At 44.6% G+C, this 11816-nt stretch overlaps 1 protein-coding gene and 1 pseudogene across 1 annotated transcript; both read left to right on the top strand.

Moving 5' to 3' along the window:
• The first annotated feature begins 6227 nt into the window (after positions 1 to 6227).
• LOC139172506 (neoverrucotoxin subunit beta-like) lies at positions 6228 to 8593 on the top strand. The gene is made up of 2 exons (XM_070761653.1): positions 6228 to 6324; positions 6804 to 8593. The coding sequence occupies exons 1-2, from the start codon at positions 6228 to 6230 to the stop codon at positions 8591 to 8593; spliced, it is 1887 nt and encodes a 628-aa protein (XP_070617754.1).
• Positions 8594 to 10141: 1548 nt separating this feature from the next.
• Positions 10142 to 11034, top strand: LOC139172535 (GTPase IMAP family member 9-like; annotated as a pseudogene).
• The last annotated feature ends 782 nt before the right edge of the window (positions 11035 to 11816 follow it).

Below are 11816 nucleotides of genomic sequence, written 5' to 3'. Positions count from 1 at the left end.
CAAAATATTCTCTGGCTTTTGTAAACAGGGAAGTGTTTCTTTTTTAATTGAGTTTTTAAAAATTAATTACACACACACAAGACAGAAACAAATAAATATATAGCAGTCTAAAAGAGGGCCGTGAAAATATTTACTGACCCTTTGCATTCTGGACATAAACTGTTTCAACTCCTACCCTCAAAATGTCGCTACAGAGTCCTGCCCACCAAGACAGCTAGACACAAGAACAGTTTTTTCCTGAATGCCCTCACTCTGCTAAAGAAATGTTTCCCTCGCATTGTCAAACTATTCCTGACACTTTTTGTATCTCGATTTGCTCTTTAGGGCCTGTATTTAAACAAATTATCTCTGATTTCTCTATATTAACCATAAGACCCGATTGGTCTTTGAATTCCTGGAGTAAGATCATTATTCTTTCCTGGGGGAAAGATACATTCTCCCTCTCTCTCAGGCCTATCTATCATATCTCTCTCTCTTTCCCTCCCTCAGGTCTCTCTCTCTCTGTCTCTTTATCTATCTCTTCCTGATGCCTCTCTCTCTCTCTCTCTCTCAGGCCTCTCTATCTTTCTATATATCTTTCCCTCAGGCCTCTCCCTCTCCCTTTCCTTCAGCTCCCCCCTTTAAATCTATTTATCTATCTATCTCTCCCTGAAGCCACTCTCTCTCTCTCTCTCAGGCCTCTCTGTCTGTCTGTCTGTCTGTCTGTCTACCTAGCTTTCCCTCAGGCCTCTCTCTCTCCCAGGCCTCATTCTCTTTTTCTGGGTATACATTTTTTTTCTTTATTTTTCTTCCAACATACAATAAAACAACATGAGCAATAAAAAACACAAAATCAATGCTTAAAATAATAATTAATGATATTTCTTTGATACATTAATAATACTTTCAATATGTGCGTTTTATCTTCTTTGCTAAGTTAATTAAAATTAACTACATATTGAGATATATTTCATCTACAGATAACAATATTATGAAAAATAGTCCCTTATATTCCCTTTTTCTATTTTTAATAAATTATAAACATCTTAACATCTTAACTCAATATCTAATTTAATCCTTTCATCTCTGTGTTAACTCCTTCTCCAATGCTGCCACCAATCCTTATTTTGTCATCTGGGTCTTTAATAGATTAAAATTAAATCATCATGCATTTCTTCAAAAGTAATTAAAAGAAAATACTTCTCAATTATTTTTAGTTTTCAACCATTCATAAAACTTTCCCCAAATCTTATAGTAATCACACTCCTCTTTATCTTTAAGTTTTAAAGTAAGCCTATTCATTTCAGCACAATCTAAAATCTTATGTAAGATTTCTCTTTCGTCTGGAATTTTATTCAGCTTCCAATTTTGTGCATATGCTATTCTAGCTGCTGTTAAAATATGTATAATCAAATATATTTCTTCTTTATTAAAATTTTCTGGTAAAATACCTACTAAGAATATTTCTGGTTTAAATTCAATAGTCCTTTTCAAAATCTTCTGTATCCATTGCTGAATCTCTTTCCAAAATTTCTTAACTTCTGTGCATGTCTACTACATATGATAAAAAGAGCCTGGTAGCTGATTACATTTCCAACATTTCATTGATCTATTCTTAAACATTTTTGCTAATCTTTCTGGTGTCATATAAAACATCTTATATATATTCTCTTTATACGCTGTTGACATTGACAATGTGTTGACACTTATCTCTATCTATTGAATAACCTATATTCTTCATCCAGGTTTCATTCTCCCTCTCTCTCAGGCCTATCATCCATCCATCCATCCATCCATCCATCCATCCATCCATCCCTCAGGCCTCTCTCTCTCAGCCCTATCATCCATCCATCCATCTCTCTCTCTCTCTCTATCCATCCATCCATCTCTCCCCCAGGCCTCTCTCTCAGGCCTATCTTTCTCTCTCTCTCTCTCTTTCTCTCAGCCCCCCCATTTATCTATCTATCTTTCCCTCACCCCCCCCCCTTTCTCTCTCTCTCCTTGCAAGGCAAAGGTTGCAGGTTCAAGTCCCAGTGAGGGTATGGCTAGCTGATGAGGCCAAAATAAGGCCGAAATAGATCTATCCTAGTCTCCTTTAATTTTCAAATTCAGCAAAAACACGTGACACATACAGAATACAGTTTGTCTCCCCTCCCTCTTTCTCCCTGCTCCCTCTTTCTCTCTCCTCTCTCCCCACTGTCCATTCATTCCCCCTCTCTATCCCTGTCTCTTTCTCTCCCCACTTTCTCTTTCCCTCTCCCTCTCTCCTTTCCCATCCTCCCCTCTTTCCCTTTCTCCCCTTTCTCCCCTTTATCCTTTTTCTCTTTCCCCTTTCTCTCTCCCTCTCTCTTTTTCTCTCCACACTTCCCTATTTTCCTCTCCCTCTCTCCCATCCCTCTTTCTCTCTCCCATCTTTCTCTTTCATCTTTCTCTTTCCCCTCTTTCTCACTCCCTACTCCCCTCTTTCTCTTCCGTTTTCCCTCTCTCCCTCCTCACTCTTCCTCTCTGTTTTTTCTCCTGGCTCTTTCTCTCTCACCCTCTCTCCACACTCTCCCTTATTTTCACCTCTCTCCCCCTCCCTTTCTCTCTCCCCACTCTCCCTTCTTTTCCTCTCTCTCCCTCTTTCTCTCTCCTCCTCTTTCTCTCCCCTCTTTCTCTCCTTTCTTCCTTTCTTTCTCTCTCTCTTTCTTTTCTCCTTCCCTCTCATGGGTACAGAGAGATGGGGGAGGGGGGAGAAAGAAAAGTGCACACTTCCCTCTTTCTGCAAGTTCCCCAAAGCTCTGGGGCTGGATAAATGGATAAACAAATGAATGGATGGATGAATAGATACATGGATGGATTTAATTAATTAATTAATTAAATTTGTATGCCACCCACTCCCAGAGGACTCAGGATGGATGGATAGATATACAAATGGATAGATATACAGATGGATGGATGGATATCGAGTCTTCGGAGAGGGGCAGCATACAAATCTAATAAATGAAATCTAATATATGGATACATGGATGAATGGATACACAATAGATGAATGGATGGATGGATGGATACATGGCTACATGGATGGATAGATGGATACACAGATGGATACAGGGATGGATGGATGGATGGATATACAAACAGATGGATAGATGGATACATGGATGAATGAATACACAGATAGATGAATGGATACATGGATGCAGGGATGGATGGATGGAGGATGGGGATGGAGGAATACGAGAATGGATGGCTGGATATAAAGATGGAAGATGGATGGATTAATATATGGATGGCTGGATACATGGATGGAAGGAAGGATGGATAGATGGATGGATACACAGTTGAATACAAGGATGCATGGATGGATGGATGGATGACATGGTCATATTCTTTCTCCCTGGACTTGAGGAGATGACCAGTGACTGGACAATTAAGGAAGAAGAGATGGCTGATGCCTACAAGACACAGAGAGGTTCAACTGCTCTGTGGTGGCACCCTCTCGACTTTTGACCACGTCCTGAAAATATTCCTGAAAATCACGGTGATTTCACACATTATCAGAGACTCTCAGGAGATCACCCTCAGATACACAGAGACACACAAAACAGAAGACCAAAAAGGTTGTGAGGATTAGAACATCCTTTGTCTTATTCAACCAGGAACGCTCCGTTCCCCCAGTCTGAAATCTTTCAAGAGAAGCCCCCACTTCCTCTCCCCAGGACCCCAAATTGGAGCACGATTAAAAGAAGGGGAAATAGACTTTACAGGGTGTGGAGTCAGTGTTGTCCCTCCTCTTATGTTTTTTAAAAGAAACTTTTTGAAGGAAGTGAAAATTCAAAGTTTTTTTGCTGCTTTCCACAGTTGTGCAATCTTTTGACTTGTTCTCATCACCAGCAGTTCAAAGGACGGAGAGATAATCAGAGCAGAGAAACAGAGAAGGGGAGCAGCAGATCCACCCTCAGCCAGGGATTCCTGATCCCTCCAACCAGGTGAGACTCCTCCCCAGAAGCACGGAGAGTTAAGAGTAGTGGAGCAGAGGGTGTGTGTGTGAAGGAAGGGCTCCTTCTGTGTCTCTGGTGGGAAGCAAGCCAAGGAGATGCCCCTTTGATCAAAGATTGGGTGGTCCTTCCTTTCTGGGGGGATGCAAATGGATGGACGGGAGAGCTAAGACCCTCCTCTGAGAAAAGGCAAGGTGAGAAGGGAGGTGCAGAGTAACAGATGTTGCCTTCAGAAGTTGTGGGAGCTTCATCCTTGGCTTTCAAGAAGAGACCAGATTGCCCTCTGTCAGAAATGGTGGTGTAGGGTCTCCTGCTTGGCTAGGAGAGGGTTTAACTAGATGACTCACAGGGTCCCTTCCAACTCTGATTAGCTGAATTAATTAATTAATTAAGTTAGTCAAACATGTATAGGGTAGTAGTAGTTTGTATAAACATAACGCAAGAAAAAAGTAACAATACAAGAAGACAGTAGGACAGGGATGGTAGGCCCAATGGTGCACTTATGCACAGCCCTTACAGACCTCTTAGAAATGGGCAGAGGTCGACGGTAGACAATGTAAGGTTAAAGTTTTTGGGGTTTGGAGAAGAAATCACAGAGTCAGATAGTGCATTCCATGCATTGATCACTCTATTGCTGAAGTCTTTTCTGCAGTCGAGTTTAGAGCGGTTTACAATGAGTTTGAATCTATTATGTGCTTCTGTACTGCTGTGATTGAAGGTGAAGTAGTCATTAAGGATGATATTTATTTCAAATTCTGACTTGAATTAATGAATTGGTGAACTATTGGACTAATGAATTTTAAATTTAATTGATGATTTAGTTATATTAATTTTTTAATTTTCTATCTAATGTTTTTATTGCTCTATTTTTAATTAATTTATTGAGGGGTTATTTTAGAGATGGATTATTAGGATAGGATGGAGAGTATGTATGAAATGAATGGGATTAATGTTATGAATGAAAGGGTTAGTCTACCTGGTGATGTAGAGGCAGGAGGGATGAGGGAGCCCATCTCTGGGGTGGAAGAGGGCCAGAATATCCCAGTCCTGCTGGGGAGAGGCAGATATGGCGGGAGATATGGAGTAGGCCGCTCCCGGGGAATGAGAGCTCGCTGTCTGAAAGTGATCCCTTGTTCTGGCCCCATGAGCTTAGTCCAGGATATTGGTGACGAGCAAAATCCGGACCCTGGGCTCAGACTGTTGCTACTCAATGCAAGGTTGGTTGTAAATAAAGTTCTCCTCATCCAGGATTTACTCCTGGAGGAGGAAGCCGACCTGGTATGTGTGACTGAGACCTGGCTGGGCCCAGAGAGAAGCGTTCCCCTCTCTGAAATGTGCCCAGCCAGGTTTCATGTGTAACACCAACTGTGACCCCAGGGAAGGGATGAGGAGTGGCTATTATCGCCAAGAAGACCTTCGGCCTACGCAGATTTGCTGCTCCTGAGATTGCAGGTTGTAAGTCCCTATTTGTGAAGTTGTATCTAGGGCTTCAGATGGGCTTGTTGTTCACATACCTGCCTCCCAGCTGTATGGCAATAGCCCTGCCTGTGCTGCTCAAGGAGGTAGCCAGGCTGGTGGTGGAATTCGAAGGGAACAAGTGTCAGGGAAGAAATATTAAGGGGAGGAATGGGTTAATTACTTTGGTGATTAATTCATCACGTCCGGGTGCCAGCGGAGAAGAAGGGCGAGGTTTTCAATGTTGCTATCAATTCAATGGACGTGCCACGATGCAGCTGTGAAGTAAGCTATGCCTTTTTTGTGTATTTTAACAGTTGCTGAAATCCCAGTGGCTGGTTAGGTCCCACAGAGTTGGCCTTCTCCAGGTCCTGTCAACCAAACAATGATGTTTGGCGGGGCCAAGGAGAAGATCCTTCTCTGTGGAGGGGCCCAGCTCTCTGGAATCAGCTCCCCCAGAGATTCATACTGCCCCCACCCTCCTTGTCTTCTGCAAGAGTCTCAAGACTCACCTATGTCGCCAGGCCTGGGGTAATTAGATCTTGCTCCCCTGACCAATAAATGTGATACATGGTGTGATTAGATTGGATATAGGGTTTTTAGCTGTAGTTTTTTTAATGTAGTAGATTTGTCTTGTACACTACAAATCTAATAAAAATAATAATAATAATGGGACCAGCATCACTCAGTGGAATGTGGGGGGTGCCCACCTCCTGCATCCCTTCAGAGAATCATTGTTCAGTCTCGGCCTCCCCAAATGGTTCTTCTCTCTTGCAGGGCACCAGAAGTGTCAGCAACACATGGGAGGCAAGAATGGCCCTGGCAGAGGACGCCATTGAGATTTCATCCCTGGGCCACCCCTTCCAGCTGGGGATGCTTTACGACTGTCGCAAGGATGCCCTCATCCCAGGTAGGAGCTGGAGGAGAGGCTCAAGGGTGGCAGGAAACCTGGGAGGGAGGGAGACGAGTGCTACCATCAATGCTCAGGCTTAGCCCAAGGATACTTGAGACCTGGCCTCCTGCACACATGGCTTGCTACTACCAGGCAGCTGAGTAGGGTCTTCTGCCTATGAATGTGGATCCAGCCCTTGGTCTATTTCACTGCAGGGCTGGCCATGTCTACGAAACATGGGGCGGGTTTCTAAGACAAACTCACTGAAATGCTGCAGAAAATAACAAAACCTCTCTACTCAATCAAAAGCCTTTCGAGGTTTTGCAGTATTTTGATAAAGAGGCAAGAGATTCCCGGGGAGATTGCTAGACAAAACAATTGAGGTTATCCTCTGGAAGAAATGATAACCCCTTGCCCAAACTCTCTGGGGCTATTCTATGCAGCTGCAAGTCTTTGAAGGACAGATTTATCTGACTGTTTCCTTCTGTTCCATACAGGAGTCACCCTTTGGGACTTCAGTTCTCTTCAGAAGGACTTGATCATCAATCCTCAGCCCAAGACAGAATCTGAAATCATTGCTTCTGACAGCATAGATGACAAGAGCTCCGCCCTGGACATCTCAGCCTCCCTCAAGGCCAGTTTCCTGGGAGGGCTGGTTGAAGTGGGAGGGTCAGCCAAGTATCTTCAAGACACCAAGAAGTCCAAGCAACAGGCCAGAGTCACTGTTCAGTACAAAACCACCACCAGGTATGAACAGCTGACAATGAGCCACCTGGGAATCCAGAATGTCTCTCACCCAGCCGTCTTTGAGCATGGCATGGCTACCCACGTGGTCACTGCCATCCTGTATGGAGCCCAGGCTTTCTTTGTCTTTGACCGAGAAGTTTCTTCAATGGAGAAGGTGAAAAATATAGAAGGAAACCTTCTGGCTACCCTCATGAAGGAAATATCTATTGGAGGAGAAGCAAAGGTCAAACTTACCGAGGAGGAGAAAGAGAATGTTCTGAAGTTCAGATGCAAATTCCATGGAGACTTTTCTTTAGAGAAAAATCCAGTGACTTTCCAAGATGCCGTGAAAGTTTATGAAACTCTCCCAAAATTATTAGGGGAACATGAAGAGAAGGCTGTGCCTGTGAAGGTCTGGCTCTACCCACTGACCAAGCTGGACACCAGAGCAGCTAAGATGGTCCGTGAGATCGATCTAGCATTGATCTTTGATGCTGAAAATATCTTGGATGAACTCAACAATATCCAGATGCAAAGCAATGATCTAGCCAACGATCCCACTGCTGAGACCTTCCCTGAGATCAAGAGGAAGATCAACCAGTTCAAGCATCTGTGCAAGCAACACAAGCAGACTTTCCAGAAACAGCTGGCCAGAGTGTTACCTTCCATCCGTGGAGGAGGGCAGGATGAAGGGATCCTGGTGGACCTCTTGATGTCCATCAACCAATCTCCTTTCAACAGCCAAAGACTCCAAGAATTTCTGGACACCAAGAAAACAGAAATTAACTTTGTCGTATCTTATCTGTCTATTATAAAAAATATAGAAGTGATGTCATCTAAGAACAAGCTGGAAGAAATAGTTCTGGACTCCCAAAATAGATACGTTGTCTCCTTTATGTTCACCTCTTTATATAAAAAGGAGCCATTTCTATTTAGCTTACAGGATTGGCTTCAGGAGCAATTCTTGCAAGAATCAGTTAAGTCCCCAAGTTCTGGACAGGAGGAAGACATGGCCTGGTTTGAGGACAAGGAGTGGACCTGCAATGCTCGCCGAGCTGCCAACTCCATCAAAAACTTTTTCAGTATCAATCACTCCAATAAGAATGTCTGCTTTATTGTGGCCTCAATCCCTGATGTGGAAAACCCAGGAGCTTCAATATATCTTTATGAAGATGGAGAGTTGGTCAGCAAGAACTTTGAGTTGCCCTCAAAACCTCTCCCTTTCCTGATCAGTGAATTGAGACACAACAGCATTAAAGTGAAGCTTCAGCCAGCTGAACATGGAAAGGCTGCAATTTCCAACTATCTGGTAGAGTACAAGATGGTAGGGGAAGAAATCTGGAAGTCTGTGAGGACAGAAGATCCCAAAGAGCTGTTACTACTGAAAGATCTGTCTCCAAACACAGAGTATCAGTTCCAGTATACTGCTGGTTGCAAGCTTGGCCTTAGTAAAAGCAGTGACATGAGTCCACCTATAAAAACCCTTCCCACCAGCCCTCCAGGTCATTTCTGTGGCCTGGATGAGTCCCAGCGTCGTTGCTCCAGGAGTTCTGGTCAATGAGTACAAGGTGGAGTACAGAACAGTGGAGGCTGGAGCTGGGAAGGATGAGTGGACTGAAAAAAGGACTGGGAGAAAAGCAGCTCCTGGAGTTTTTCTCCACCCGAGGAGGCATTAACCATATTGATGCCATCTGTTTGGTGGGCCATTCAGCTCACACCCAGAAATACATCTTTGATTCCATGCTCTCCATGTTGGGAAAAGATAACATCCAATTCTTGATCACCTTTGCAGATTGGGAGACCCCACCTGTCCTAGAGTTCCTCGAGGAGGCTGACCTGCCATGTGCTCAGGTTGACTCGGGAATCCCTCTGCACTTCAAGTTCAACCATTCTGCTCTCTTTGTTAACAAAAAAAATGGAGGAAGGCATAATGTTGTTGCTGAAATGTTCTGGAAAATGAACACTGAGAACATGAAGGATTTCTTTGACTCATTAAAGATGCTGGAAACCTAAAGTTTAACCTTGACCACAGAGGTCCTCAAGGAACGACAGGTACTGCAAGCAAACAGGGTGTGCAAAGTGAGTCAGCCAATGACAAATAAGGCTGTGGGTGACAAGCAGGAAAGGCAGGTATATGAGCTCATGGTGTGTTTTGGAGAAAGGAGGGGATAGAGGGAGCTACTACATGTATGAGGTCCATCCTGTGGGATGTCATAGATGGGAATGGGGCTGAATAGGAGCACCACTCAGGGAGGAACTCCACTCAGGTGGAGGAGAAAAGGTCTGATCCAAGAGCGCTACATTGGGAATGGAGAAGATGCTTGGGTTTGGCAAGGTTGTTGGAGGGCAGTGTCTTTCAGGGCCTCGCTGAGTGTGTGTTTCACAAAGCCTCCATTGTGGAAGGAGCAGCTTGAGATAGCCCACACACTCCCCCACTGAGATATCCAGCTGACCATCCCCAGAGGATAAACCCCAACTGAGCCTCACTTGGGCACTTGCTAGAGAGATGATGGGGAGAAGGGGGAGCTGGACAGTATCTTATACTAAGTAAGGAGAAGTCCTATGTGGGGGAGGACATTGGGCAGAGGGGTTATTTTGCCCCTCTCTTTAGGAGAAGGATTCTTTGAAGGCTCTCTGCTCTGGAGTCTCTTCCGAGTTTGTGGGCGGAATTCAGGTGGAAGAAACAACAAATTACCCTTCAATCAGCCAGTGAGGAAGCCCAAAGTTCAAAGTTCCTTCCACAGGTTTACCAGAAATGGAGGTGAGCCTCCCAAAATATGTGTGAAATAGTTCTTGCAGACCGGGGGTGGGGTGGGGATGGATGAAGACAATCTGGAGTGACCCTTTGTAACAATCTGGAGATGCAGAAGGAGCAGCCCCAGAGAATAAGGTCCCTTCGAGCATGAAGTTGGATATGGGGAGCTGCCAGCCATTTTGGACATCAACACTCTACCATTCTTGAAACCCCCAAAGTGCAGGATCCCAAGAATTGAAGTGCTGCATAAAAAGGGGGTTGACATGGGGGGGAGGATCAGAAGGGTCTGCCTCCAGGGCAGTGAGGAGGAGTGGCCCTTCTTGACCCACTTTCCAATGTATCTTCTGACGGAAGGGAGTTCTTGGCAACCTCCCTGCAAGGCAGCTTCTCCTTTGGCTAACTCTGTTTTGCTTTCCACACAGAAATCTCAGGTTTTGTGCTGTGCGATGTATCTAAAAATGGCTGGAGGCATCCAACGTAAAGTCTTGGTCCCTGGGGGTAAGTGGGTAGGTGGAGGGGGTGGAAGTTACTATGCTGTGTGGAGGGAAAGGCTATGATGTTGACTAGTCCCCTTTTTCTCTCCTCTCCCCTTTGGGTTGCAGGACCCGAACGGAGGATCCTCTTGGTGGGCAGATGCAAAAGTGGGAAAAGTGAAACGGTAAACACAATCCTGGGAAAGGAATTTTTAAAGTTTGGGATGTCATGGAAGGAAACAACAAAAACATGCCAAAGAAGGAGGCGCAGCTGAAGGGCAGGAAGGTTGTAGTTGTTGATACACCTGACTTTTCCCATCCCAATCATCCAGTCCAGTATATTGCTGCAGAAGTGAGCAAGGGCATGAGGTTTTGCTCCCCGGGCCCCCACGTCATTCTGCATTTGATGCGTCCTTTTCTTTCAACCCAGGAGGAGACGTACGCGACTCAGCAGATCAAAGATGTTTTTGGCCCTAAAGCCAAGGATTACACAATTCTCTTGTTCACCAACAAAGATGACCTGAGAGATATATCTCTAGAAAAGCTTTTATTTTCCAGAGATGAAAACCTGAAGGAATATTTTGCTGAATGTGGGAACAGGAAATTAGCTTTCAACAACGTGGCTGAAGGGGAAGAACGGGAGGCTCAGGTGGCCGAACTAATGGACTGGATTGATGATCTGGTGAAAATGAACAGAGATGCTTCTTGTTACACCGAAGACATGATGAACGTCAGCAAAAGACACAAGTTCTGATCATTTCCCTTTCCATCAGTGACCAGAAAATCACTCACATTGAGCCTCTGTTCCTAAGATGGCAGCTCTGCCAAAGGCCAGTCTCAAGCTTCAAAAGGCATTTTTGCTGTTGCAACTATTATCACTTCTCAGCTTCCAACAAATTATGGGAGGGTGGGGGGAGAGAGAGAGACTTTAGGTTTCAGACATCAAGATGCCAGCCATGAGAACCAAGGACATTTCGGCAGCTGTTGACCAGACTTTCTCAGAACAACACCAGGAGAATCCATCGGACAATGTGACCTGGTCCATTAGAGGGAGGGAGAAGCTGAACTTTAACTGTGTGGTTCTGGGTGGCAATTAGCTGGATCTGTTTTTGCCTTTATTTTTGCCAATAAAGTTTTGCCTTAAGAGATTGGATCGTCTTAACCGTGTTTGCTTTAGTTGGGTTCATCAGCCGGAACGTTGAGCCCTTCTGTTCTGTGTTCTAATACAGCCCTCACTATGTGGCCTGTGAAGAAGCTTTGTCAAAGATTCCTGACTGGCTCCTTCTGACACCAAAGAGCATCAAGGCAGGATAACAGTGAGGTTCTTTCTCACCCCTTCCTGCTTTCCTGGGGTGAATTTGTGTTTTCATAACAGCTGCCATATATTTTCTGGAAGGTTGTTTCTGTACTGCCCTACACCACCTTCCATTGGCCAACGTGTACTCGTTAAAGAGAGGATATCTCTTTCAAGCAAAGAACTTCTTGTTAAATCTCCCCCTTTCTTATAAAAGACGCTGTGTCTTTTGAGGGGGGCACCAGGGAGACCAGAGAAGTTG

This window comes from Erythrolamprus reginae, chromosome 9 (genome assembly GCF_031021105.1).
Source record: "Erythrolamprus reginae isolate rEryReg1 chromosome 9, rEryReg1.hap1, whole genome shotgun sequence".
NCBI lineage: Eukaryota > Metazoa > Chordata > Lepidosauria > Squamata > Dipsadidae > Erythrolamprus > Erythrolamprus reginae.
Note: the sequence above shows the minus strand (reverse complement) of the source record. Positions and strands in the feature narration are given on the sequence as shown.

What these genes read in the sequence shown, in the direction of transcription:
- LOC139172506 (XM_070761653.1), top strand. Translation starts at nt 6,228, where the DNA reads ATGGCCCTGGCAGAGGACGCCATTGAGATTTCATCCCTGGGCCACCCC. An exon ending in CAAGGATGCCCTCATCCCAG is followed by an intron (nt 6,325 to 6,803) that starts GTAGGAGCTGGA and finishes TGTTCCATACAG; the next exon opens with GAGTCACCCTTTGGGACTTC.